The 24,294-nt window shown below is 44.4% G+C and overlaps 1 protein-coding gene across 5 annotated transcripts in view; it reads left to right on the forward strand.

Moving 5' to 3' along the window:
• LAMA3 (laminin subunit alpha 3) overlaps nt 1–24,294 on the forward strand; it is a 252,215-nt gene that overhangs the window by 216,896 nt on the left and 11,025 nt on the right. For all 5 annotated transcript variants that reach the window (XM_081251703.1, XM_081251700.1, XM_081251701.1 and 2 more), the window contains 12 exons: nt 292–443; nt 606–768; nt 1,196–1,329; nt 2,186–2,330; nt 4,385–4,504; nt 5,272–5,405; nt 11,249–11,366; nt 11,741–11,881; nt 14,109–14,248; nt 15,672–15,803; nt 16,626–16,779; nt 20,873–21,042. In XM_081251703.1, coding sequence (XP_081107829.1) covers nt 292–443; nt 606–768; nt 1,196–1,329; nt 2,186–2,330; nt 4,385–4,504; nt 5,272–5,405; nt 11,249–11,366; nt 11,741–11,881; nt 14,109–14,248; nt 15,672–15,803; nt 16,626–16,779; nt 20,873–21,042 — 1,703 coding nt within the window. The remainder of the gene's footprint in view (nt 1–291; nt 444–605; nt 769–1,195; nt 1,330–2,185; nt 2,331–4,384; nt 4,505–5,271; nt 5,406–11,248; nt 11,367–11,740; nt 11,882–14,108; nt 14,249–15,671; nt 15,804–16,625; nt 16,780–20,872; nt 21,043–24,294) is intronic.

Raw genomic sequence — 24,294 nt, forward strand, 5'->3', positions numbered from 1 at the left:
ACCCATATATGGTTCATCTTTATGTCAGGTGCTTGGCAAATATTTGCAGATTGAGAGAACGGAGGAGTGGATAAATGAGTGCCCTCGTGATAACGTGAGCAAGAACAGCCCAGACATGGTTAATTAACTGTGCTGTCTGTCTTATCTTATACCAGGATGCGCCTCATTCATTCTGTCTACCCAGGATGAACTGAATGAAAGCTGTTAGTTATCAGAAATGCGCTCTCTTGGGATGGGAAGTTGAGAGAATTCAGTATGTGAAGTGCTCTGAGGTGGCCTTTTTGTCTCCAGGCCTCCAGGGACTACATAGGCATGGCAGTCGTAGATGGCCAGCTCACGAGCGTCTACAACCTGGGAGAACGCGAGGCTGAACTCCAAGTGGACCAGACGTTGACCAAGAGCGAAACTCAGGAGGCAGTTATGGACCGGGTGAAATTCCAGAGGTGCGAGTCTGATTGATTACTACTGTTTGTTCATCTGACCTACACTCGCCAAACTTTCATTGTATGCATTGCTGAACCCCATTTTTAGTATTTTGGCTTTGATTTCTTCCATCTTCTCATAAATTTTTATATAACTTTATTATCTAATTTATTTTTAAACAGAATTTATCAGTTTGCAAGGCTTAATTACACCCGAAAAGCCACATCCAGTAAGCCAGAAACTCCTCAGTTCCATGACATGGATAGTGGGAATAGCAACACACTCCTCGATTTGGATCCTGAAAATGTTGTATTTTATGTTGGAGGTTACCCATCTGGTTTTAGAGTAAGTGTGAATGTTTTTTCATGGAATGAAAATATTTACAATTTAATTTGGCATAATGATGTTTTAATCAATTATATACAAAATGGATTTAACTATGTATTCTTACAGGATATCCAGTGACAATGGCGAACACTTATTGAGTTCTTTTATGTGCAGTGATCTAGGCTTAAGTATATTAACTTAAACAAGCATCACTATCATTCCTGTTTCACAGATGAGAAAACTGAAACAGAGAGGTTGAATAACTTGCCCAAGATCAGACAGCTAGAAAATAACAAAGCCAGAGTATCTGGCTCTAGGGTCCCCATGCTTACCCCCTATGCTATGTTGATGGTTAAAAGTGATAAAAATTATACTGTTTCCTGGTCAGCCTGTTCACTGTCCTTTGTTCAATTAGTGGAAGATTTTTTGATTTTGTTTTTTTTAGCTTCCTAGTAGTCTGAGATTCCCTCCATACAAAGGTTGTATTGAATTAGATGACCTCAATGAAAATGTTCTGAGCTTGTACAACTTCAAAAAGACCTTCAATCTCAACACGACAAAAGTGGAGCCTTGTAGAAGGTAAATAAAACCTATAAGCTGGTGTCTCTTTGTGATTTCGGTAGCTTGCAGTTATATTACATTAAATATGTGTAATTGATATTTAAGGAATATAAATTAAATAAGAAAAAGTCTTTTCCTTATTTGTATAAAATATTAGATTATAGAATTTTCTCGATTTTGAAAAAATAAATCTTTCTTCAATTTTTGATGCCTCCTACCACAAAATATTCAGCATTAGTTGGTACCTGATTTAGGCACAGACTATTTATTTACTGTAAACTTCAAAAAAAAAGTCGTGGTCCATAAAGTACACCATGACTTTGGCATATGAACCTATTTGAAAGTTGCCGCCTTGAGCTCCTGACCTACCCTATAGTTTAAAAGATTTGGAAGATTCTAATATGAGACAGACTGAGTATTTGCTACTCAGAATAAAATTATATTTCAAGTTAATAATTCCTTATATTACAACATCTTCAGCTGCTGGGCCACATCTTCCTAAGTAGACATTTTCAAAAGGGACTCCTGAATAGTATCTCTAGGGTTGAGCTAGGGTTTGATCATCATAGAGTGTAAGGGCACATCCAGGAGAAATAGTGGGCTGTGGTGAACTAAATGGGAAGGAAATCCAAAAAAGAGGGAATATATGTATACGTATAGCTGATTTACTTTGCTGTACAGTAAAAGCTAATACAACATTGTAAAGCAACTATACTCCAACAAAAATTTTTTAAAAAAGGTGTTTCCTCTTTAATAAAATTGTGGCAACTCGATTGCATGGGCTTTGCTTCCTTTTCCCTCTCGTATTAATAAGAGCGCTTTCCTGGCAGTCCTTTGCTGCTGTGTTCTAACTTACGATGATTGGTGTTCACAGGAGAAAGGAAGAATCAGACAAAAATTATTTTGAAGGTACAGGCTATGCTCGAGTTCCAACTCAACCAAATGCCCCCTTCCCAATATTTGGACAGACAATTCAGACCACCGTGGATAGAGGTTTGCTGTTCTTTGCAGAAAACCAGGTAATCTATAACAAGCATCCAAATGCTACCAAATATGTCCATTCATTTGAGCAATTTGGGGGTAACTGGGTTATTACAAACAACCAACGGATCTGAAAAACAATGTGCAAATGTTAGCTGCATTCTTTCCCTTGGCCCAATTCTACTTTCTTTGCCTGTGCGAGTGTGTGTTTTAGTAAGGCAAGTAATCCGTAATTTGAGAAGATGCCACCAAAATGTGGGAGAAATTGCCCCTTTCCCATTCTTTTGTGTTGTCAGTTTTATTCTTTGAAAACTACTATTTGCCTAGTAATCTACTTATTTTCTGCCTAAAAAACGTTAAGACCTCCTGGGGGTCTCTGAAAGCTAGACTGTTTGACCTCCCGCTGTTTGATGCTTGGTCGGACTGTTTCCAGGCTGTATGGGATTTTGTCTCTGTCTGACCCTTAACTTGCCAGGTCTAGGAAGCTTCTCTGTTTTCAAGCAGCTGAGGTTCCTAGAGGCCATACTTAAGTCTCCTAGTTTAGAAAAGGCCAAAAGTGACCATCTATGAGTGATCGTCAGCGCCATCTGCTGGTAGGTGGTGCTGGACTTAACCTCTCCTGAGAGTAGAGTGCTTCTGTAGCTGCTGTGTAGGTAGTATTTGTGGAGAAATGTGGATCAGCCCGTGGGATCTCCCGTCTGAGACTGTAGGATTGATATGGAGCTTGGGATTTTACCAGACCCTTCTGTCTGCAGGGTAGGGACACAGACCTGGTCCAACTCTCCTCTCTGGGGTTGGTCTGGACCCCTCAGGAGATTCCAAGGCTGAACCAGTTCTGATGGTTTGGGGAGGTCCTGACCTGCCTGAAGAATGCAGAGAGCTGAGCAGTCACACAGCATCTTCAGAGCAAGGCAGTTGTTTTCCAGAACAAGGTCTCCTTTGTATTACATTTTGAAGTTCTGGGAGACTAAGAACCAGAAATACTACTTATAGTAGAAGAAAACTTATGAAATGCCATTAGGAGCCAGATAAGAGAAAATTATCTCCAGTGCTGCTGTTAAGTAGGATGCTATTCTATTATTTATGAGTGTGGTGAACCCTCACTGGCTTCTAAGAGCAAGGTTTAGGGTCCAGATAAGGACTGATTTTCCTTTTAGGTAAGGACTCTGGAAGTAGACTTCAAAGAGAGTTTCATTAGGAAACTGTGTAAGAGCCAACTTTCAAGTCCTATACCAGACATTCCTCAGCTTACCCTTCCACTAAGGAAATGGTTGGCTCAAGTATGTGCCTTACACCATGATGGGGATGCAGTTATGACCCCTAGTAGGTTTGTGGCTGGCTAAGCAAGGTGATTAGTGACAAGAGAGAGAGAAAAAAAGGAGAAGAGAACAGGGTGAAGGACAGAGAGACAGGCTTGGGAGTCATGTAGAACATAAGTTCTGTTAGAGATATTCTGAATTTGAGATATCTGTGAGGCATGCAAGCAATAGCAAATAGGCAATCAGATGTACAGACCTGGCCCTGAAAAGACAGGTCTAGGCTGGAGAAAAATATTTGGGCTCATGGGCACACCTGAATTGGAACCACAGAAGCGACTGTGATTGCCAAGGCAAAGAGAGTAGCGGGAGGGAAGAGGCCCTATTTGGGGTCCCCAAGCAACACTTAAGTGAAAGCTAGAGGAGACATAGGAATATGTCAGAAAACACATGGTGGAAAATGTTTGGGGTTTGAGGAAGACCCTACCTCTCTCCAACAGGTAACAGTCGTATTTTCAAATGATATTAATGATCTGTAGCTTTTCAGTTTCCATTTTTGCCTGCTGGGTATAGATTGTTATAAAAGAAAATCATGACAATAGCTAGCATTTATTGTTTCCTTCCTGTGTGCCAACCACTGTATATGATGTTTAACATGATTTGCAAGATTGAACTGTCATACTCGTCCTCGGAGTTGGATATTACAGCACTATTGTTCCTTTGGACTAAGGAGGCAGCTGAAGCTGAGGGCAGTCTGGAATTTGAAAGCATCCCTGGTTCCGGCGTTCTAGCTCTTCCTGGGTCTTATGGTAATCTACATTGTTTCCGTGCTCTAGGATCACTTCATATCTCTCAATATAGAAGATGGCAGTCTCATGGTGCGATACAAACTGAATTCAGAGCAACCAAAAGAAAAAGGAATTAGAGGCATCATAAACGACGGGAAAGATCATTTGGTATATCCTTCGAGTCTGTTTATTTGAACTGTTAAATGTTCTTAGTCCTTTAGGTCAGTGCTCAGAACCCTTTTCTATTACCAGATGAACTTATAGTTATTAACTGAGAGACACGTCCTTTTTTTTTTTTTTTTTTTTTTTTTCCTGGCGGTCCGCGGGCCTCTCACTGCTGTGGCCTCTCCCGTTGCAGAGCACAGGCTCCGGACGCGCAGGCTTAGCGGCCATGGCTTACGGGCCCAGCCTTTCCGTGGCATGTGGGATCCTCCTAGACCGAGGCACAAACCCGTGTCCCCTGCATCAGCAGGCAGACTCTCAACCACTGCGCCACCAGGGAAGCCTGACACGTCCTTTTAAAATCTGAACATTTTGGGCATGAAATATGTAACATCTGTGTGGCACAGATAAAACATGATTAATTTCAAATGCAAACATTTTGGGAATTCCTTGGTGGTCCAGTGGTTAGGACTCTGCGCTTTCACTGCCGAGGGCACAGTTTTGATCCCCGGTCAAAGAACTAAGATCCCTCAAGCCGCATGGCACAGCCAAAAATAACAAAATAACAAAATTGAAAAAAAAAAGCAAACATTTCTATTTAAGTGTTTTAATAGTATAATTTTATGCAAATGAGCTACTGCTCAGAGCCCATGTATATATACCATGTATATAAATGAACCTGAAGGAAGGCAAACACATAATAGCTCCAAACCACTGTGAATAGGATTCTTTTATTTCTCATTGCTTGCTGATTCATCTCTCCTTTATTTCAGATTCTGATCAAAATTGGAAAAGCCCAAAAAGTTATGCGGATAAACGTGGATTCTCAAAACATTAAAATTGAAGGTGATATATTTGATTTCAGCACATATTATCTGGGAGGAATTCCAATTACAATCAGGGAAAGGTAAGGTGATTTTTTCTTTTAAAGAAGCAAATCACTTCTCTTAAGAGTTATGATTGACACTGATTAGTCTACCTTTTTTTTTTTAACGTAGATTTTATTTATTTATTCTTGGCTGCGTTGGGTCTTCATTGCTGTGTGCGGGCTTTCTTTAGTTGTGGCAAGCGGGGGCTACTCTTTCTTGCAGTGTGCAGGCTTCTCATTGCAGTGGCTTCTCTTGCTGCAGAGCACAGGCTCTAGGTGTGTGGGCTCAGTAGTTGTGGCTTGCGGGCTCAGTAGTTGTGGCTCACGGCCTTAGTTACTCTGTGGCATGTGGGATCTTCCCTGGCTTGAACCCAAGTCCCCTGCACTGGCAGGTGGATTCTTAACCACAGCGCCACCAGGGAAGTGGTGGGGTCTACCTTTTTTTAATTCTAGCAAAAAGCAAACACAAAGAATTAACTTTTCAGTATTTACAGTGTTAGCCAACAGAGTAGAACAGGCTGTGAATACTGGATAACTGGACTGGCCATTTGAAAGAGCCTGGGGCGGGGCGGCAGGGGGAGGAATTGTGTGCCACCCCCCCATGGTCATTCCTGGGAGGAGAGAATCCACGAGGCGTAGGCTTGGTGTTGACAACGCTGCCAGTAAGAACAGGGGCTGTGGCCTGGGGCCCTTGAAGACACAGAGGAGAGAGCAGGTAGCCCCTGGCCTGACAGGCGGCCCTGGACACTGAAAGCTGGGGCCACTCCTTCAGGAAGCACCTCCTAGGATGAAAGACACATCTGTATCATCTGCCCCCTTACGTTTATTGAGCATGGACTAGGGGCCTAACTGTTTCTCGGATGAATGAATACATGAATGAATTAAATTAATTTGAATGGAAGTAAAGCTTAATCTGAATGAGAAAAACGAACACCACTTTGAGGATACACTTAAAAATAACTTCTACATTTTATTAATATGTTTGCATCCTACAAAAAAGGCTTTTAGATAGCTGACAATGATGTGTGTGGTACAGCCTCATGACTAAGCTAAGAGCACTCCCAAAACGTTTGGTGATGATTACTTTTATACAAGATCTGAGGCGAGTTAACTCTCTTGCTGTTATTAGTCAGTTGGAAGGAGCACTGGCTGTGAATGTATGAGGCCTTGTGTAAAGGCGGTCTTTCTTCTCAATTCCTTCTATGTTTGAGCAGCTGTCCAGCCTCAGGACGGAGGCGCTAATCTTTGTGTTACAGTTGTTAGGGGTTGCCCCCCAAGACAGAAATGTGGGTTAGAGAGTTCAGCACTTTGATAGAGTTTGGGAGTGAGTGTCTTTACTCCCTAGATTCCTTGAAGTGGAAGGGACCGTGCAGATCATGGTATGTCACCTCTGAACTTTAATGAAGAAATTGAGAGTCAAAGAGGTGATATTAATATTTAATATTATCAGTGTTAAATAGCAATTCAACCATGAATAGCTAGTTATGAATGGCCAATAATCTTGGTTTTATTCAATGAAGTGTAATAAATAGAGTTACCTCAGATAGCACCATGGCACACATTTGAGGCTATCATTTATTTGTTCATCATACAAGCACTCACTGGGTGTCGAGTGGCATCAGGCAGTGTGGTCGGTGTTGGGATGACAACGACGAACAGGGCAGAGCCTCAAGTATAGCGGAAGGGAGACAGTAGACTGAGGCCAGTGCAATCAGAGGGGAAGCTCAGGGTGATAGAGGGCCCGGAGAGGGAATCCACCCAGTTGGGGTATCAGGAAAGTGGTCTCTGGCTAGACCCGAAAGACACTGACATATGAAAGTCAACATATGTGAGGAGATAAGAATCTCCAGAGGGCACCATGAAGCAGGCCAGGGATGCCACGCATGGCTGGTGTGGGAAGCAGGGGCCAGACCACAGAGGATCTTGAAAGTCACAGTAAGGAACCATTGGGGGCTCCAGCAGAGAAAGGACATGATCAGATTGGGGTTTTCAGTAGCTTGTTCTGGTGCAGGGAGGAGACTGGATTAAGAGGGAAAAGGCAGAGGCAGGTAGAAAGGTTGGAAGGTGAGTGTAACAGAGGTGAGAGAGGCGGGTGGCCCGACCACAGAAATGACAGCGCAGCTGGGGGAAAGGAAGTGGAGTCCCAATATACTCAGGGCAGTGGATGGGCAGTGCTAAATGGTTGCTTGGGTTCGGGGAGCACCCAAGAGGGACACCTGGGCTTTGATCTAGTGCTTGGACAGATGGCCAGCACCAGCAGAGAAACAGGGCAGTGAGTTCAGTCTCAGACAGGCTGAGTCCCAGGAGCCCAGGAGACAGCAGGTGGAGATGCCAAGAAGGGGTTGGACAGAAGGCCTGGACCTTTGCAGAGAAGACCAGGCTGGAGGAAGGATGAACGAAGCTTGGGAACAGGTGGCCATTGAGATTAGGCGGGCAGGTGGGCTCCCAGAGCCGTGAGGGATCTCAGCGGCGATACGAGAGCCACTGGTTGGTGGTTTGCGTCTGTGTGGTGTCAGCAGAAGGTCCACAGACAGCAAGGTGGGTGCCAACCAAGCAAGGTTTACTAGAGAAAAGTAATGGGTGAGGATCCAAAGAAATGGTTCTAGTTTCGGCTCAGCCACCAAATAACGGGGTGACCTTGGGTTAAGTCAACACTCAACCTTTCTTTGACTTTTTATCTCTGTCCATTAAAGAAATACACATGGCTATCGTTATACGTATATGTACAGATAGACATATAGAATCTTCCTGGTCATTTGTTTGAAGGTCTTCCAAACAGGGACTGTTTCCTTTTTCTGGGCAAGTTTATACTTCGATTTTTGATTCAAACCACAGTGACATGGAACATACAGGAGATAGAGGCCAACTGAAAGATTTCACTGAGCTTTTACTCTCTCAAAAGTAACATGCTAAACAATATTCAGCTGTTTCTGGCCCTGCTTCATCCCCCTGGTTTGGTTCAGAGTCCTGAGAACCCCCTCTGACGTGGGTCACAGAGGATTTCTCCCGAGAACCCAGCAATTCTTTCAAAGGAGGGAGACGCCCCGACCCCTGGCGTTAGTGGAAGACAGTCAGTGCTTGAACCTAATGTGGAGAGAAGCAAGCCTCGTGTAATCTCTAAATACAGTAGCTTTGACAAGAGAGCTTGTGGGTGTGGTGTTTTCTCCTCTCTCCCTGTCGTGTACCTTCTGGGAATGGGGACCCAGATCTTGGAATGACTTGTTTAGGATTACAGTCAGAAGTCACAATCTGTTAATCCCATCTGCTTCCCATGAGAAGAGCAAATCCTCCCTAAGAATGCCAGAGGGCCTCAGACCAACAAGAAATACTTCCTGTGGACCTACATCATTGCATCACAGAGTATAATAATATAACGTTAAAATGAAAATAATTCAAAAAGTAAACCTCAGGCAGGGATCTGTTGGGCATTTACTAAATCCCTGGAGTTTGGGATTAGATTTTGCTCTTCTGCCCTCTGAGATCTGCCCACGGCAGGTTGGACCTGGCTAAGCCTTTGTGAACCGATTGGCCCGTGGTGTGTACACATACCCTAGCGTACTAACCCATTCATACCACAACCTACACTCCTCCGCAGTCATGTTCCCCTAGCAAGTGTGCTCAGACCCAGAATCCTGGAGCAAACGTGGAACTCTAGGCCCTCAGATGAGCCAGAGGAACAAGAACACCTCAAAAAATAGTGGAAATAAATCTTTCCTCTTAACACCTCTGCTGTAGATAACTGTTCCTTAAAGAAAGAGTCAGGATCATCCCAGTGCTGTGGGTACACGACTGTATAAGCGTAAAGAGCAAGGGCTTCAAGTCACACAAGTTTGTGCGACACCCTGACCACACAGATCCCAGTGCTGCCCGCTTCCTGCTGTATGACTTCGTGCAAGTCACTTAACCTTCCCGAGCCTCCTTGTACATCTGTAATGTGGGCACAGTGATGGTCTAACTCTTAGAGTGGTTGTGAGATTCAGAGTAAAGGAGTTAGCGCAGTGCCTGGCACATGATAAGTGCTTAATAATGTCAGGTAAGAAAATATCTCTCTCAAAAGGTTATTGTGAGGATCAGATAATAGTACCTTGCACAAAACAGGTGCTCCGTATCTGTCGGTGGCCTTTCTTTCCCCTTTACTTTTCTGCCACCTTATTCTTCCGCCAACCTATGCTTTATGGAAAAAAGGAATCAGGAGATGTTGATGAGTCTAAAACATGTTGAAACCCAAGAGAGAATGCATCTAAATATATGTATAAATAGACAAGCTCCAGCAATGGCTATGAACTTTCCTCCTTTCCTGAGGCAGGAAGCCAACTCAATAAAATAATCAAGCTCGTGCTGTAATGCCAGTGAGGATTCATTTCTTCCTTTTCCTTTTAATGAAATTTAATTTTATGCATATTACATGTAGCTCAACTCTTTACAAAGAATTGAATAAAAATGAAAGCAGACCCCTTTCCATTTAGAAAAGTGAGCTGCTTTAGGGATTTATAATGAAGTCAGCTTTGTGTTTATCTTAGTACATCATTTGCTTAAGAAACACAAATATTTGCCCGGACTTCAGTCATTTCATGTATGTGAATGTTTTTATGTGACGTCAGCTCCAGACAGATCCAAAAGTCAAATCAAAGGGGAAATGTCAAAGCAGCCACATAGGAAGAGCTGCTTTAGAAATTGTTTCGTTATAATGATGTGCTGATATGGGGATAGTTATAGACTATGCCATCTCACACTGAGTCCTTGCTCCGTACCGGCTACCACTTGAGTGTGTTAATGTGTAATATCTCATTTAAACTCAGGACAACCCTGGGAAGCAGATGACCACATGCACATTGTATAAACGAGGAAACAGAAGCACAGAGAAGGCAGCAGGGACAGGACTCGAACCCACACAGCCTGGCTCCAGAGTCCATGGCTCCAGAGCAGCCCCTCTTAGAAGCATCTCCTGAGTGCATGTTCATGACGACATGCCACGGAGGGTTCCAAGCACTTCCCGGATGTTAACTTGTTTAATCCTCACAATGACCTCTTGCCCAGCTGGCACAGTTAGGAGGTGGTGGATACAGCATACGAGACCAGACAATGCTTTCCATTGTTCCAGCCTGGCACTGATTAAATACCAAGCCGCATTTTTCATAATTGACTAGGACCAAAAAGTAACAGTTTGTTTCTTCTGCATTTACAGTGGCTGACTTAAACGTGGACAGGAAAAAAAGAGCAAACAGTTTTCTACAGTATTTCTGGCTCTTATAAGTTACTTATTAGGTTATTAATATTGAATATATATTTATATAATATTTATAGTATATTAAGTTATTAATATACTTTTTTTTTTTGCGGTACGCGGGCCTCTCACTGTTGTGGCCTCTCCCGTTGGGGAGCACAGGCTCCAGACGCGCAGGCTCAGCGGCCATGGCTCACGGGCCCAGCCGCTCCGCGGCATGTGAGATCTTCCCGGACCGGGGCACGAACCCGTGTCCCCTGCATCGACAGGTGGACTCTCAACCACTGCGCCACCAGGGAAGCCCAATATACTTTTAATGCATGATGCATTACCATGACTCCGGGAGGGGATGGAGGAGCAATTCCAGATATTGTACATCTTCTATGTCTCTATACCTTTTGGGGACGCTGGCCATTCTTCTGTCAACATTGTTGTGTTCACTTTTAAAGCTGAGAATGCAAATCACACAGAAAGGAAATAGATTTCCCTAGCATCACAAAATAAGTAGCATTCTAGAAATCCCATGAGAAGAGATAACCGTAAAACACGTACTTGTTCGTGGGTGACAAGTAGTAGGGAATGAGCGCCGTGTTTCAGCTCCAGTTCCCCGTCAAGCCTGCTGTGGTCCATCTCTCCCTTTTCTCGAATCCCACATCAGGTTTAACATTTCTACACCTGCATTCCGAGGCTGTGTGAAAAACCTGAAGAAGACCACTGGTGTCGTTAGACTGAATGATACTGTGGGCGTAACAAAAAAGTGCTCGGAAGACTGGAAGGTAAGTGAAGAGTTCATTCAAAACCTCGCAAAGGAATGCTCCCCAGCTAACCCGTGCTTGGCATTCGTTAACACACCAACTTTTGACGTTTTCTGGTAGCACACAGTGTTACTGTGAACTGGTTCATTTATTACACTCCCCACGTACTTGCAAAACCTCTTCAGGCTTGCATATTAAATTTGTAGGAAAGTAGGAATACCAGCTGTACACACAAAAACGTACAGATGATTGGTAAATTATCATGCAGACAAGCAAACTATTTTTTCCCATGGATCACATGGATTGGTTCAAGTGAGGTGACATAGGTTAAGATACTGTATTTCAGCCATGACATGATTACAGTGCCAGTAATTTATTCCGTGTTTTCGTTTCAGCTCGTGCGATCTGCCTCATTCTCCAGGGGAGGACACTTGAGCTTCACCAATTTGGACTTCCCATTGCCCAGCCACTTCCAGGCCTCCTTTGGGTTTCAGACCTTTCAACCCAGTGGCATCTTATTAAATCATCAGACAGGGGTATGAAATATTGCATGAATACTGAACAAGATTTAAACCTGACTCAAGGTTTGATGTCAAAAACAATAGAGGGATTTGGAAGGTAAATTTGTTAGGCATTTTATCTATCCTCACACAGTAAAGGCTATTGTGGATTTCAAACATGGAAGCTGTTGCCCATCCTGGGGTAGGTCCTAAAAGAAATCAGGCTTAGAAAATACATTATCGTTTACAGAATTGAATTTGTGTGTATTCATGAACTCATTTTCATTCTTTTAGGTATATTTTGTGAGTGAAGGTGAATTAGAACTGTTACAAGTAATAATGTAGCTTTAATTTTTAGATCTAAGAAAAAAATCAGAATGTACCCCCATTATTCCTTTGTTATTCCACAAAAGGTAGCTCTTCAGATTCCTTTTTTAGCAGCAGCTAGTTGGACAATATTTACATCGGAGAATGGGAGAGAGTAAGGTCCTTTGCTCTTTGTTCCTGTACAACAAGCCACAGAGATTCTATAACTTAAGAGGATTTAGCCGGTGTGGTCATGTAAGCGTAAAAGTCAGCTAATACTCAGAAATCGCCTGGCGGAACGAGTGGGATTTTAAAATAGAAGTAGAAGTAGGACACTGTTCTTCTTGGATTTGTTTCTTCAGGATTGCCAGCACAACGGACAACTAGTATATGTTGAAAGGAAGGACGTAGCTGCCTCTGTGGTTATGTCGTAGTAGAACGCTTCTCCTCTCTTGCTATCTTTGTTCATCAGCAGTTCGAGATCTTTTTTTAAAAACAAAACCAACAAAAATACCCCTGAAAAAGCACATGCCAACATTTAGATTGTGAGAGTGGCTTTTCCATCAGAGCAGGATGTTTTGACCCAGCTCTTTTGACACACACTCCTTGTTTCCTCTACCAAGAGTGGGGACACTTAGTACCCAATATACAAAATGGTCCAAAATAGGGGGAAGAATGGGCTTAGGAAAAGATGAGATAAAAAAAAAAAAAAAAAAAGATGAGATCACTCCTGGACAATGCAGGAACCCTTCAAATATCCTAGGAACACTGCCCTCAACTTCTTAATGGATTAGCTAAGGAATACATTTCAATTAGCCTCCTTTTATCCAGTTTATGATGAATATTGCCAATTGAAAAAAAAAACAACATAAAGTGAAATTGACAATGGCTATAACCACACACTATAAAAATTGTTTTAGGCTAAAAGCTCACTGACGAATCACATCTGGTTGAAAACTGCAAAAATCGTACATGGTAGGAAAAAAAAATTAACAAAATTAAAATGACAACTGCTAAAACTACACACATTTTTAAAAATTAAGAATTGACAGAAAGAATCAAATCATCTTTCCAAAATTTGGATCTTCAGAGTTTGACCTTGGAAAATTGAACATCCTAGAAATTAGGATCCGAAAGTAAAAAATTCATGACTGAAGAGAAGCTATCGTTGTAGTCATCTATGAAAAAAAATTGATGAATCAAGGCTTCGTTGTAAAAATGTATTCAGAAGAACATCGATGCTGGTGAAAATAACTTCAGCAAAATGAAAGTGAAAATAGGAAAATTTAGAAATATTTTAACTGTTTTGTATAATTGATGGAGAAGTTAAGGGACTTCCCTGGTGGTCCAGTGGTAAAGAATCTGCCTTCCAATGCAGGTGATGCGGGTTCGATCCCTGGTCAGGGAACTAAGATCCCACATGCCATGGAGCAACTAAGCCCGCCACGCCACAGCTACTGAGCTCATGCGCCACAACTACAGAGCCCACGTGCCCTGGAGGCTGTGTGTCACAACTAGAGAGAGAAAAACCCGCAAGCCACAACTAGAGAGAAGCCCATGTGCCGCAACAAAGAGCCTGCGTGCCGCAACTAAGACCCAACGCAGCCAGTCAATCAATCAATCAATCAATTAAATAAATAAAATTTTAAAAAAGGAATGCCTGGATCAATTTATTTAAAAAATTTGATGGAGAAATTAAGGTGGTTTATGAATGTAGGTCCATAAAATGCTTTTGACAGATTCATCAGTGTTGGAATAATTTGCTTAAGATTTTTATATTCATAAATATGGAGTCCAAATATCCAAAAATAATCTTTAGATCAAAAGAGCAAAGTCAAAACATTGGGGTCAAAACATCCTGTGTACCTAGTTTTGATCATATATTCAGTATTAATACATTCATAATCACTAACTGCGGATGGATTGCACTGATGGGTACGTTCTGTGATGATTTCAGGCAAGCAGCCTACAGGTCACCCTGGAAGATGGCCACATTGAACTGAGCCGCAGGGACAGCAGCAGCCCAATTTTCACATCTCCACAGACGTACATGGATGGTTTACTGCATTACGTGTCCGTAATAAGCGACAACTCTGGGTGAGTGGAATGGCTCTTCTGCCAGAGCACGAAGAATTTTACTTTATTTCGTTTAATGGAATCTTCTAGTATCTTTTCTGAGAAATATTTGTCCTTAGCATTGACACTATTTTACTAGTAAATCTTGGCCTTCTTCCTGGTTTTATATCAATTTTCTCATTTAAAAAATCAACAGTTGGATGGATAAATAAATTGAGGTACATTCAAAATGGGAGAATGAGAATGAAAGATCTACAATTGTGCACGACGACACGGATGAACCTTGCACTAAAGCCTGAGTGAAACAGGTCACACATGAAAGAGTTTGTCTCCCATGATTTCATTTATACAAAATTCAGAAGCAAGCAAAATCAATCTATTCTATCAGAATTCAGGATAGTGGTTACTCTTGGAAGGGGAGGAAGTCTAGAGATGAAAGGGAGCCCAGGCGGGGTGCCTGGGGTGCTGGCTGGTTCTGCTTCTGGCGATGTTGGTGTTTTCACATTTCAAAGATTCATTGAGCTGTGCACTTAAGATGTGTGCTTTCTGTACGTATATAGGCACACCTCGGAGATATCTGCAGGTTTGGTTCCAGAGCACCACAATAAAGCAAATGTCACAATAAAGCAAGTGTCACAGTAAAGCAAGCCACACAAAATTTTCGGTTTCCCAGTTCATATGAAAGTTATATTTACACTGTACTGTCTATTAAGTGTGCAGTAGCATCATGTCTTAAAAAATCCCCGATGTACATACCTTACTTAAAAAATACTTTGTTGCGGGCTCCCCTGGTGGTGCAGTGGTTGAGAGTCCGCCTGCCGATGCAGGGGACACGGGTTCGTGCCCCGGTCCGGGAGGATCCCACATGCCGCAGAGCGGCTGGACCCGTGAGCCATGGCCGCTGAGCCTGCGCATCCGGAGCCTGTGCTCCGCAACGGGAGAGGCCACCACAGTGAGAGGCCCGCGTACCTCAAAAAAAAAAAAAAAAAAAAAAAACTTTGTTGCTAAAAAATGCTAACCATCATTTGAGCCTTCAGGGGGTTGTGATCTTTTTGCTGGTGAAGGGTTTGAAATATTGTGAAAATTACCAAAATGTGACACCAAGACACGGAGTAAGCAAATGCTGTTGGAAAAATGGTGTCAACAGACTTGCTTGAGGCAGGGTTGCCACAGACGTTCAGTTTGTAAGAAACCGCAATATCTGCGAAGCATACTTTTAAAATGAAGTGCAATAAAAACAAGGTATGCCTGTAGAGTACTTTAATAAAAATGTTATGTGCAAAAAGAAACACGTGAAAAAAATTTAAATGCTCTTTAAAAATAGTTTAGTGAGTTATTTCAGGTAAAAGATTTTGAGTCTGAATCAAAGACAGTTGCCCACCTGGCGAGAATCGTTTTCCGCAGCTGTTCTCACTCCTGTTTTGTTTTCCTCCTCTTTTTTTAGGCTCCGGCTCCTCATTGATGACCAGCCTCTGAAAAATAACCAAAGGCTGCTAGGCTTTTCAAATTCCCAGCAATCCCTGCGTCTGGGCGGGAGTCAATTTGAGGGCTGCATCAGCAACGTTTTCATCCAGAGGTGGGTGCCGTTTTCTGTTCATGTACAGCTGATGAGAATGGCCTGCGACCCAGGGGACTTGTCATGGCGGGCTGCACGTCGCTCTCATCCCGCTGACTTTCAAGATGCCCTCTTTGGCACGATACACACATTAAAAGCAAACTAACTGAAAGCTTCTGGGCTCATCCTACCTTCGTAGGAGCAGCCTTGGAACACAACCTTGGAAAAGGTTTAATTAAAATTTACTTTCAGATTATGGCCTTTTTAGATAAGAGCAAAACTCTACCCTGGGCAGAGGGAGAGCCCGGGACTGGTCATGAACCTTAGGCAGCCTGTTACAAGCTTGTGAGCTGCCATCAGGGCTCAGCAATAATCATCAGATAAAGCAGATTTATCCGTGAGATTTTCCTACTGAAATGCAGTGAGATAAATCCTCCCACAAACTCACTTCTGAGGTTTCCTCTTGTTCACCGTCATTCTAGGTCATCCAGTGTCTGTGTTTGTCCTCTCTGCATATTTCATTTTCATATTTCTATGTGGCTCCCACTCCAAAGAACTATAATATTCTGGCTTTGCTGCAACACTGGCTGTTGAAGGCAATGAAAGTTTCCCAAGGCCTCCTGCTGGCGAGGCATGGTGCTGGATATTTAAGGGAAGGCAGAGGTGGGCACAGCACATTCTCATCTGCTGTGAGCCTAGTGTTTCCTCTAGATATCCTGTACGGGGAGGAGATGAAAGTTTACCCAGAGATCAGGACAGTAAGAATGTGTAGTTTTGAAACAAATCCTCCCCCCTAGTGTGTCTTCCTTGACATGTCAGCGTTCGTTTCTGCCCTCATTCCAGATTATCAGAGAGTCCCGAAGTCCTAGATTTGGCCAGTAAATCCACCAAGAGAGATGTGTCCCTGGGAGGCTGCAGTTTGAACGAATCACCTTTTCTAACGTTGCTTAAAGGGTCTACAAGGTTTAACAAAGCCGAGACTTTCAATATCCACCAGGTGAGTATCAAAAAGCCTTACCCTGGGTTTTGCTTCTTTCCAGATGATTCTCATAAGAGAGTCCTGCCTCACTGGAGATGTTGGGGAGGGAGGGATGTAGGTCACCTGATCCGGTGGTGGCCAGTGCCTCCAGGAACAATGGGTCATCAACAGTTGGATTACACCAAAAGGTCAAAGTGGTTTTTGTTTTAGCTTTTATTTTGTATCTTGAACGTCTGACAATTTTTGCAGTCGTAGAACAAATAGAACCTTGACTGCGGTTTCTCAATGTCTGCAGCTGATGTCTTGCTCTTTTGACACTTCTGCTGTGTCTCCAGCAAGTACAATGATGGTCTCTAGGATACAGGGCTCATGACCCTTCTCCTGCCCACAGACACTCCTCTGCCTGCATCCTATGACAAGATATACACATGCCCCCAGGCCTTGCCAAGACCAGTGTGGCTTGACCTTGACTGCACATTGGAGACACCTGGGGAGCTTTTAAAATCCCAATGCTTGGGTTGCATTCCACTCAATTAAGTCAGATGCTCTTCGGGTAGGTCCAAGCGGCAGGAGTTTGTAAAGCTCCCGGGTGATTCTAGTGTGTAGAACTAAGAGAGGCTGAAAGGAAAGGAAATTCCTTGTTTGGAGGAGTGCAAGCTTTGTCATACACTGAACACAGGGTTAGAACTTAAAAAATTCCTTGCTCTGCCTGAGGTCTACAATGTGACCTCCGCATACCTGAGGTTACAATTAATATGATTAATGGATAACACTGAATACCTCCAATGTGCCAGGTGCTACGCTGAGCTCTTTAAGTGGATTTTCTTACTAAATCCGCACGTAACCGTATAGGAGAAGTACTGTTACCAGCCACATCTCACAGAAAAGGATGCTGTGGCTTAGAAAGGTGAGCAGTTTGCCCAGGCTCCCACAGATGGAAGGCAGAGTTGGAATTCAAACCCAGGCAGCCTGACCCCAAAGCCCAGGCAGGCCCTCTCGAGAGCAATGCACTTCCATTCAACCCACGTTTCACTTAACATCAATCACATGCTGCTTGTCTGCCAATATTTCTCCTGCTGCACAATGATTTGGGGAGATGAAGAGATAGTACATAAAAAGAAGTGTTTTATGCTTTAAAAAGAAATATATTTCATAAATCCCAAAGGGTTGTCATTTTACTCTTAGGAAAAGAACACCTTTAGACCTGCCCCCTCAGGAATGAAGTCAGAGATTCATTTATTTCCCTGTAATGCTGAGAGTTACTGAGAGATTAAATTAGCACAGTGATGGTGGAGATGGAGCGAAGGAATGGATTCAAAGCTATATAGAAGATGGAATGTACGAGACTCATATAATAATTGAAGGTGGGCGGCAAGGGAGAGGTGGGAGTTAATATAATTCTGAGGCATCTGGATGGAGGGAGAAGCCAGTTATGAAGAGATGAAAAAGACAAGCCTTTGGAGGGAACGAGAATGAGTGGAGTTTGTGGCATATTGAGTGACAGGTGCCTCAACCACGTGGAAAGCTGGTGGGAGACTGTCAGGTGTCTCTGGGGGCCTCAGCAGAGAGAGTGGGACTGGGGCTATTGATGTGGGAGCCCCAGTGAATACACTGTATTTAATGTTCCCCCTGTTCCGTGCAAGCCCCCAGATTAGGTGGAATAAGACATTAATTCTGCCTCCAAAAGCCCAATGACAGAGACAAGGCAACCAAGCTTTGTGGTTAAGTACTGGATTTTGGTGTCAGACTTCCTGGCTTTGTCCCTTACTACGTGTGTGATCTTGAATGATTATCTAACCTCCCCGTGGGTCTATTTCCTGCAGCGTAAATGAGGATGTAGAACAGTACGATCTCACGGTGTTGTGAGGGTTCATGAGGTAATAAATATAAAATGCGTGGCACGTGGTAGGCGTGCAATAACTATTAGCTGTTATCATTATTATGCACACTAATAACCTAAGTGAAGGGGACAAAACGTGCTACAGGAGTAGCACGCCAGGTATTTTCCTGCTACAGAGATCAGGGGGGTTCCTCTGGAGGAGGTGAGACAGAGACTGGGTCTGGAGCATGGGTTGAGTTTAGATGAGTGAATGTTGTTGCTACGTGAGCAGAAGCCCAAAGCTGGGAGGCAGGGTGTGGTGGAACTCGCAGGTGTAGATGCTCTGCATGCATTCTCTCTGATCTTCACAAGCCTTCACTCTCTCTCTTTCAGTTCCCACCACACCCCTGTGAGAGCAGAATAGAATGCCAACTTTACACATCAGGAAATTGAGTCTCAGAGAGATTAAAAGAAAAATTTGCCCAAGGGCACCCAGTAAGTAAACTGTAGAGTCAGAATTGAAACTCAGGGCTACGGAGCCCCAAAGAATGTGCTCTTCATAGGCACTTGCTCAGGGGGAGGTAAGCTCAGAGTCCCATGCTGCAGCCGGATCAGACAAGCCTCAGGTGGCCTGATGTAATTTTGACATTTTTTCTGTAGTCAGCGTGAAGCCATTGAAAGGAGTGCTTTAAGCCATGTTTAAAGACTAATAAACTGGCAGCAGCCTATGGAATGGTTTGGCCTAGGAAAGTTCTACAGACGTAACGTCAAACTGGCAAAGTACTGGAATGGTCCAGGCAAGACAGTCAGCAGCCTGACTTTCAGGTAGAGGGACTGGGAGTGAAAGGGAAGGCGTGGAAACAAAATATGTCCCGGAGATGAACAGTAGGACATGGAAACAGAGCACGTGCAAGAGGCCAGGTAGGAGGGTGTCCATGATGACCAAGGTGTGAGGCCTGGGTGCCTTGAAGGATGATGCTACCATTAAGAGAATTAAGGAGAAGTTGGTACCAAGAGTGTCTATGAAAACTGTTCATCTTGATGTTACTGCTGCTGACACACAAGAATCTTTCAGGGAGGGAGTGGGCCCCACTGGTGTGAGCCCCCGGCAGGAAGCTCCTGGAGGATCCAGGTCTGGCTGTGATTTTAAACAACTCACTTAACTTTCTGGTGATGGAACATCTCCACTCAGCAGATAACTGGTATTAAGTCTGCATCCCAAGCACCCTATCCAGGAATCTGGTCAGGTTGGAAAACCTGATCCTGAAGGAATCTGAATCTGTTAGGAAGATTTCAGCTGCTAGGGCTTAACCCTCTGTGGGGATCTATAGTGTCACATTAAGGGACAGCTTGAGGATGAGTGGGCTGCAGGCCTGGCCCACGGGACTGGGCTCTGCTTCCCCATAGCCATCCTGGCTCCATCCCGGCTCCATCCCGCACAGTTCGGGGCTACGGACAGGGCGTTCCCTCACCAGAAGCACAGATCTGTGGCTTTCTCTCTATTCTGGAAGGAAACATTTCTCAGAGGCCCCGCCCCCTGACCACCTCTTAAGGCACATTGGCCAGGAGGGTGTCACATGCTCGTTCCTGAACCAATCCCCAGCAGGGAGAATTCCCATCACTGGCTTCCATGAATGGAGAGCCCCACGGAGCCCTGAGCCCCATGGGAGGGACTGTGGACCCCTCATCAAAATCTGGGCTTTGCAGCAGAGAAAAGAGGGGGAAGGGCTGGAGAGTCTCAGTTCCTTCCAACAACTTTTCTAGACTCATGTGATGTTTATTATGCTTGTTTTTCTGCATTAAAACTCATTCCTGTTAAAAAGTTCAAAGCATCGTCCAGGTCAGGAGAGACTTCTGTGTGTGGGTCAACTCTGAGGAAAGTGGGGACAGGCTGTGGTCCCCTCCTGTTCTCTGGGTTCTTTCATGGCCCTGATGCTAAAGCCCAAGTGAATGGCCTGGAGGGGAGATGGCAGCTTGGCGGCTCCAGGTCCGCTGTCTGTCTGTGTGGGCCTCAGTGCTGCTGGCCATCTGCTGGCCCTCCTGAGGGACACTGTTGTTCTTCCGAAGCTCCATGGAGGAGAGGTGCTCTGGGTATCCACTGGTCCTACGTATAGCAGACCTGTGTAGGATGGGAATAACATGCATCCTCCCCAAGGATGAATTCATCTCTATTGAATTCAGCTCTTAGGATCAAAAGTCAAAACTGAGCAAGGCACTTAGCAAGATAGGCATTTTCCAACTCTTGCCCCTGATAATCAGCTGTCCTGATTTTTTGGTTTCTCTCCCACACAGCCATTGTGTGACACGCCAGCTGCCTCCCCAAGGAGCTTGAAGGTGAGGGGAGATGCCCAGTCTTGCCCACTACTTCCAGAGACCCAGGCCAGCCACGGAGCCCTCAGGTTTGGGGACAGTCCCACCAGCCACTTGCTATTCATGCTTCCCCAGGAGTTGCTGAAACCCAGGTATTATTTCATTTTCCTGTCCCAAGCCAACTCAGAATCTGATTCTACCCTAGGGCAGGCTAGCCAGCACGACAGCAGGCACCTGTCACCAGTGAAGGGGGCACTACCACGTTTGCGAAAAGAGGCGCTGGCCTACCTGAGACACAGAGCCTGGGGGCCCGAGCCTGCTTCCTCCCCGCAACTGGGAGGCACACATGACACATGCTGCTCAGAGGCTGAAACAATCAGCTCGGCTCTGGTTTAGAATTGACGGCGTTCTAAAAATAAGGCTGATATTTCTTTCCAAAGGTGCTATTTATTTCTATGATAAATCACCTTTCTTCTCCTGCATTATACAGTTAGAGGAAAATCATTCTTTTAGGAAGACTCGGTGCCAGATCCATCATTTTAGAGAATACATTTGGATTTTTTGTGCTAACAAGTTGCATCTCTTTTGGGGAGGAGGGAATGAGCAGAGATATTAATTCTGTCAGAAAAATAAAAGGAAAACAAGGCTTGTCATTTTCATGTGATTCGAAGGAGACATAAATAAAAAGGTGCCCAAAATTCCTTTACGACTTCTCTACAGAGGCAGAATGGCCCAGCGGTCCAAAAGACCTGGCTTTAAGACCTTGGCTTTCAATCCACCCACTCAGCCACTTGCTGGCTGCGTGACCTCAGGCCACAGGCCAGTTCAGGTCCTGGGGATGCAGAGGTCAAGATGGGATCAGATGTGCAACGGAGTTATTATTCCTGTGCAGAATAAAAGGGGGAGAGCAGGAGCTGGCAAGGAGAGCCTTCAGCTGAGACACAGGCCTGAGGCCTGTGAAAGGAGAGGGAAAGGCAGGCGTGGGTGGGACAAGCCTCAGACAGCAGGGAAGCTCCAAGGGAGTCAGGCAGGCCGGTGGGCATCACAGGCAAAGATCACCCTGTAGAAGAGTCCAGTGTTGGGCACGATGGCCCGGCTCTAGTTCTGCCGCTGAGCTCGGTGCTTGGCTGGGGGTCACCTGTGTGCCACTGAGGTTCTGAGAGCGTGGCAGCTGCGGGCTGCCAGGCCGCCATGCCCCTGCAGCAGGGTCTCCTGAAGGGAATTCTGAGCTGCAGCTCCACGGCCGCCGCAGGCTGCTGTTCAACTTTTCTAAGCCTCAGCTTCCTCTCCATAACCTTGGCATAATTATGCCTGTCTCACATGTTTTTGCAAATTGCCACACCTCTTCGAACCTCAGTTTTCTCATCAGTTAAGTGGGGTTGATAATGTTTCCCTTGCAGGGAGGAGAGGTCATTGCTTGTAATGAGCTGGCCCTTGGAGGTGCACTCAGTAAGCAAGTGCATGATTCACAGGCAGGTGTGAAGGCTGGAAAGGGGAGGGGCCGAGTTCTAAAGGAGACCCTCGGCCAGCTGCTGGCATCTCCAGTAGATCCATGGAAATTCTGGGGATCCCTGATTTGCCAAAACTGTGCTAGTCGGAGACAGACAGATGGCAGAAGCGGTGACCCTCTCAGCCCCTCCCGGGGCTGTTCCACTCCATATCACTGCTCTGTTGGTCAAGATGACCGTAACGACAACAGTCTCCCTGCAGATGCTGCCCACGCTGTCCTCTTCCTGGCCTCCCCACCCTCCGGCCCCCCATCTCTGCCGTCCCCCTCCCTCCGTGGCCCCTTTCTTACATCTTCTCTCAGCACATTCACTGTGGTGAGTCATCCGGCTTCTTCTGATGATTCGACCCCAGCATCTTCCTGTCCAAAACTGAATTATATATGATAAATGGAAAAACTAACATTCTTAAAGGAAAGCAGGAAAAAAATAATCCTTAGTAAATATAATTAAAAAATTATTTTAGTCCCCAGTATTGTAGCAACCAGAGTATATTTTCAGGATGTTGCAAGATTTGGACTATTCTATTATTCTCATTCTGGTTTCTATTCTAGAAACTTTGGGCCTCTCCTGTAAAACCCTGTACCACTATTTTAACCTCATGGTGAATGTATAAAAATGCTACTTTGCTCTCTGCCTTTCCCTCCTATCCTCTAGCAATAAAGACTCATAGCTACAGTGTCATATGCCAGGATTTGAAGCTACTGATGTCATTTTTGGGTGTTAGTCAGTTAGTCTTTTCTGAAAGAAAATTGCTTTAAGAAATAATTCTGGGAAGCAAATGTCAAGTCTAATAACCAAGCCCGCATATGTAAAGTACTTTCATTCTATAGCAAGTTCTACTGTCCTCCTTAAATTGGCTAACCCTCGTTCTCCAAACCTCCGCACTAATACACAGCTACACCAAGAGAAATACTGAGCCGTGTCACCATTGGGTTGGTTCAATTTCACAAATATAGATTTCTTTTGCATTTTGAAGAACTATACCCTCAAGGAAACTTGCAGATCTGAAGAATGAAAGTGCATGTCCGTGTTTGCCCAGCCTCACGGTATTAAAAAGCAAACAGATGTAACAGTGTAATTATTTCTTCCTCTTCCACTTCCTGATTCTGCCTCCGCATTTTCCATTTGCCATTTAATTCAATTCAGTAACTATTTCTTGAGGGCCTCCTGTGTATCATGCACTGGGGATACAGCTTTAAGCAGGATAGACCCCGTTCCTGCCCTCTGTCTGGTGTGCACTTGGACACAAACCACAAGGAATGGGTGATGACAGCCTTTTTTTTTTCTTTCTTTTTTTGGCTGCGCCACGTGGCATGCAGAAACTTAGTTCCCCAACCAGGGATGGAACCCATGCCCCCTGCAGTGGTAGCGCAGAGACTTAACCACTGGACCACCAGGGAAGTCCCTGATGGTAGCCTATTGACACCCATATCTCCCATTACCTTTTCCCAGTACACTTTTAGGCACCCCCTCAGGCACCTACACACCACAAACCACTCAAAGAATGAACCATCCATTGCTGCATTCCCAGTGCCCACCATGGTGCCTTGTACATACAGCCCACTCATTAAATATTTGTTGAATGAATGAATAAATGGATGGATGGATGGATGGATGTGAGTTTTCATAGAAAGTAAAGCTTGCTTAGCCACATGTACCTATGATATGTAACCATCATGCAAAGGAATATTAACTTTCACTCTCTGCTTTTACTGCATGATGCTTGCTTAATTCCTGTTCCACCATAGATGAGGTATTAAGATCCGAGAAACGTTAAGGGTAGGTGGGAGAAGGTGGATCTGGACTTCTGTGCCACTGTGTTAAATATGTCTTATGGGAGGAAAATGCTTACCTGATGCTTAAATCCTTGTTATTCAAGTTGTCCCCCGACTTCTC

The sequence above is a fragment of the Mesoplodon bidens genome (assembly GCF_964165515.1).
Source record: "Mesoplodon bidens genome assembly, chromosome: 13".
NCBI classification, from domain to species: domain Eukaryota; kingdom Metazoa; phylum Chordata; class Mammalia; order Artiodactyla; family Ziphiidae; genus Mesoplodon; species Mesoplodon bidens.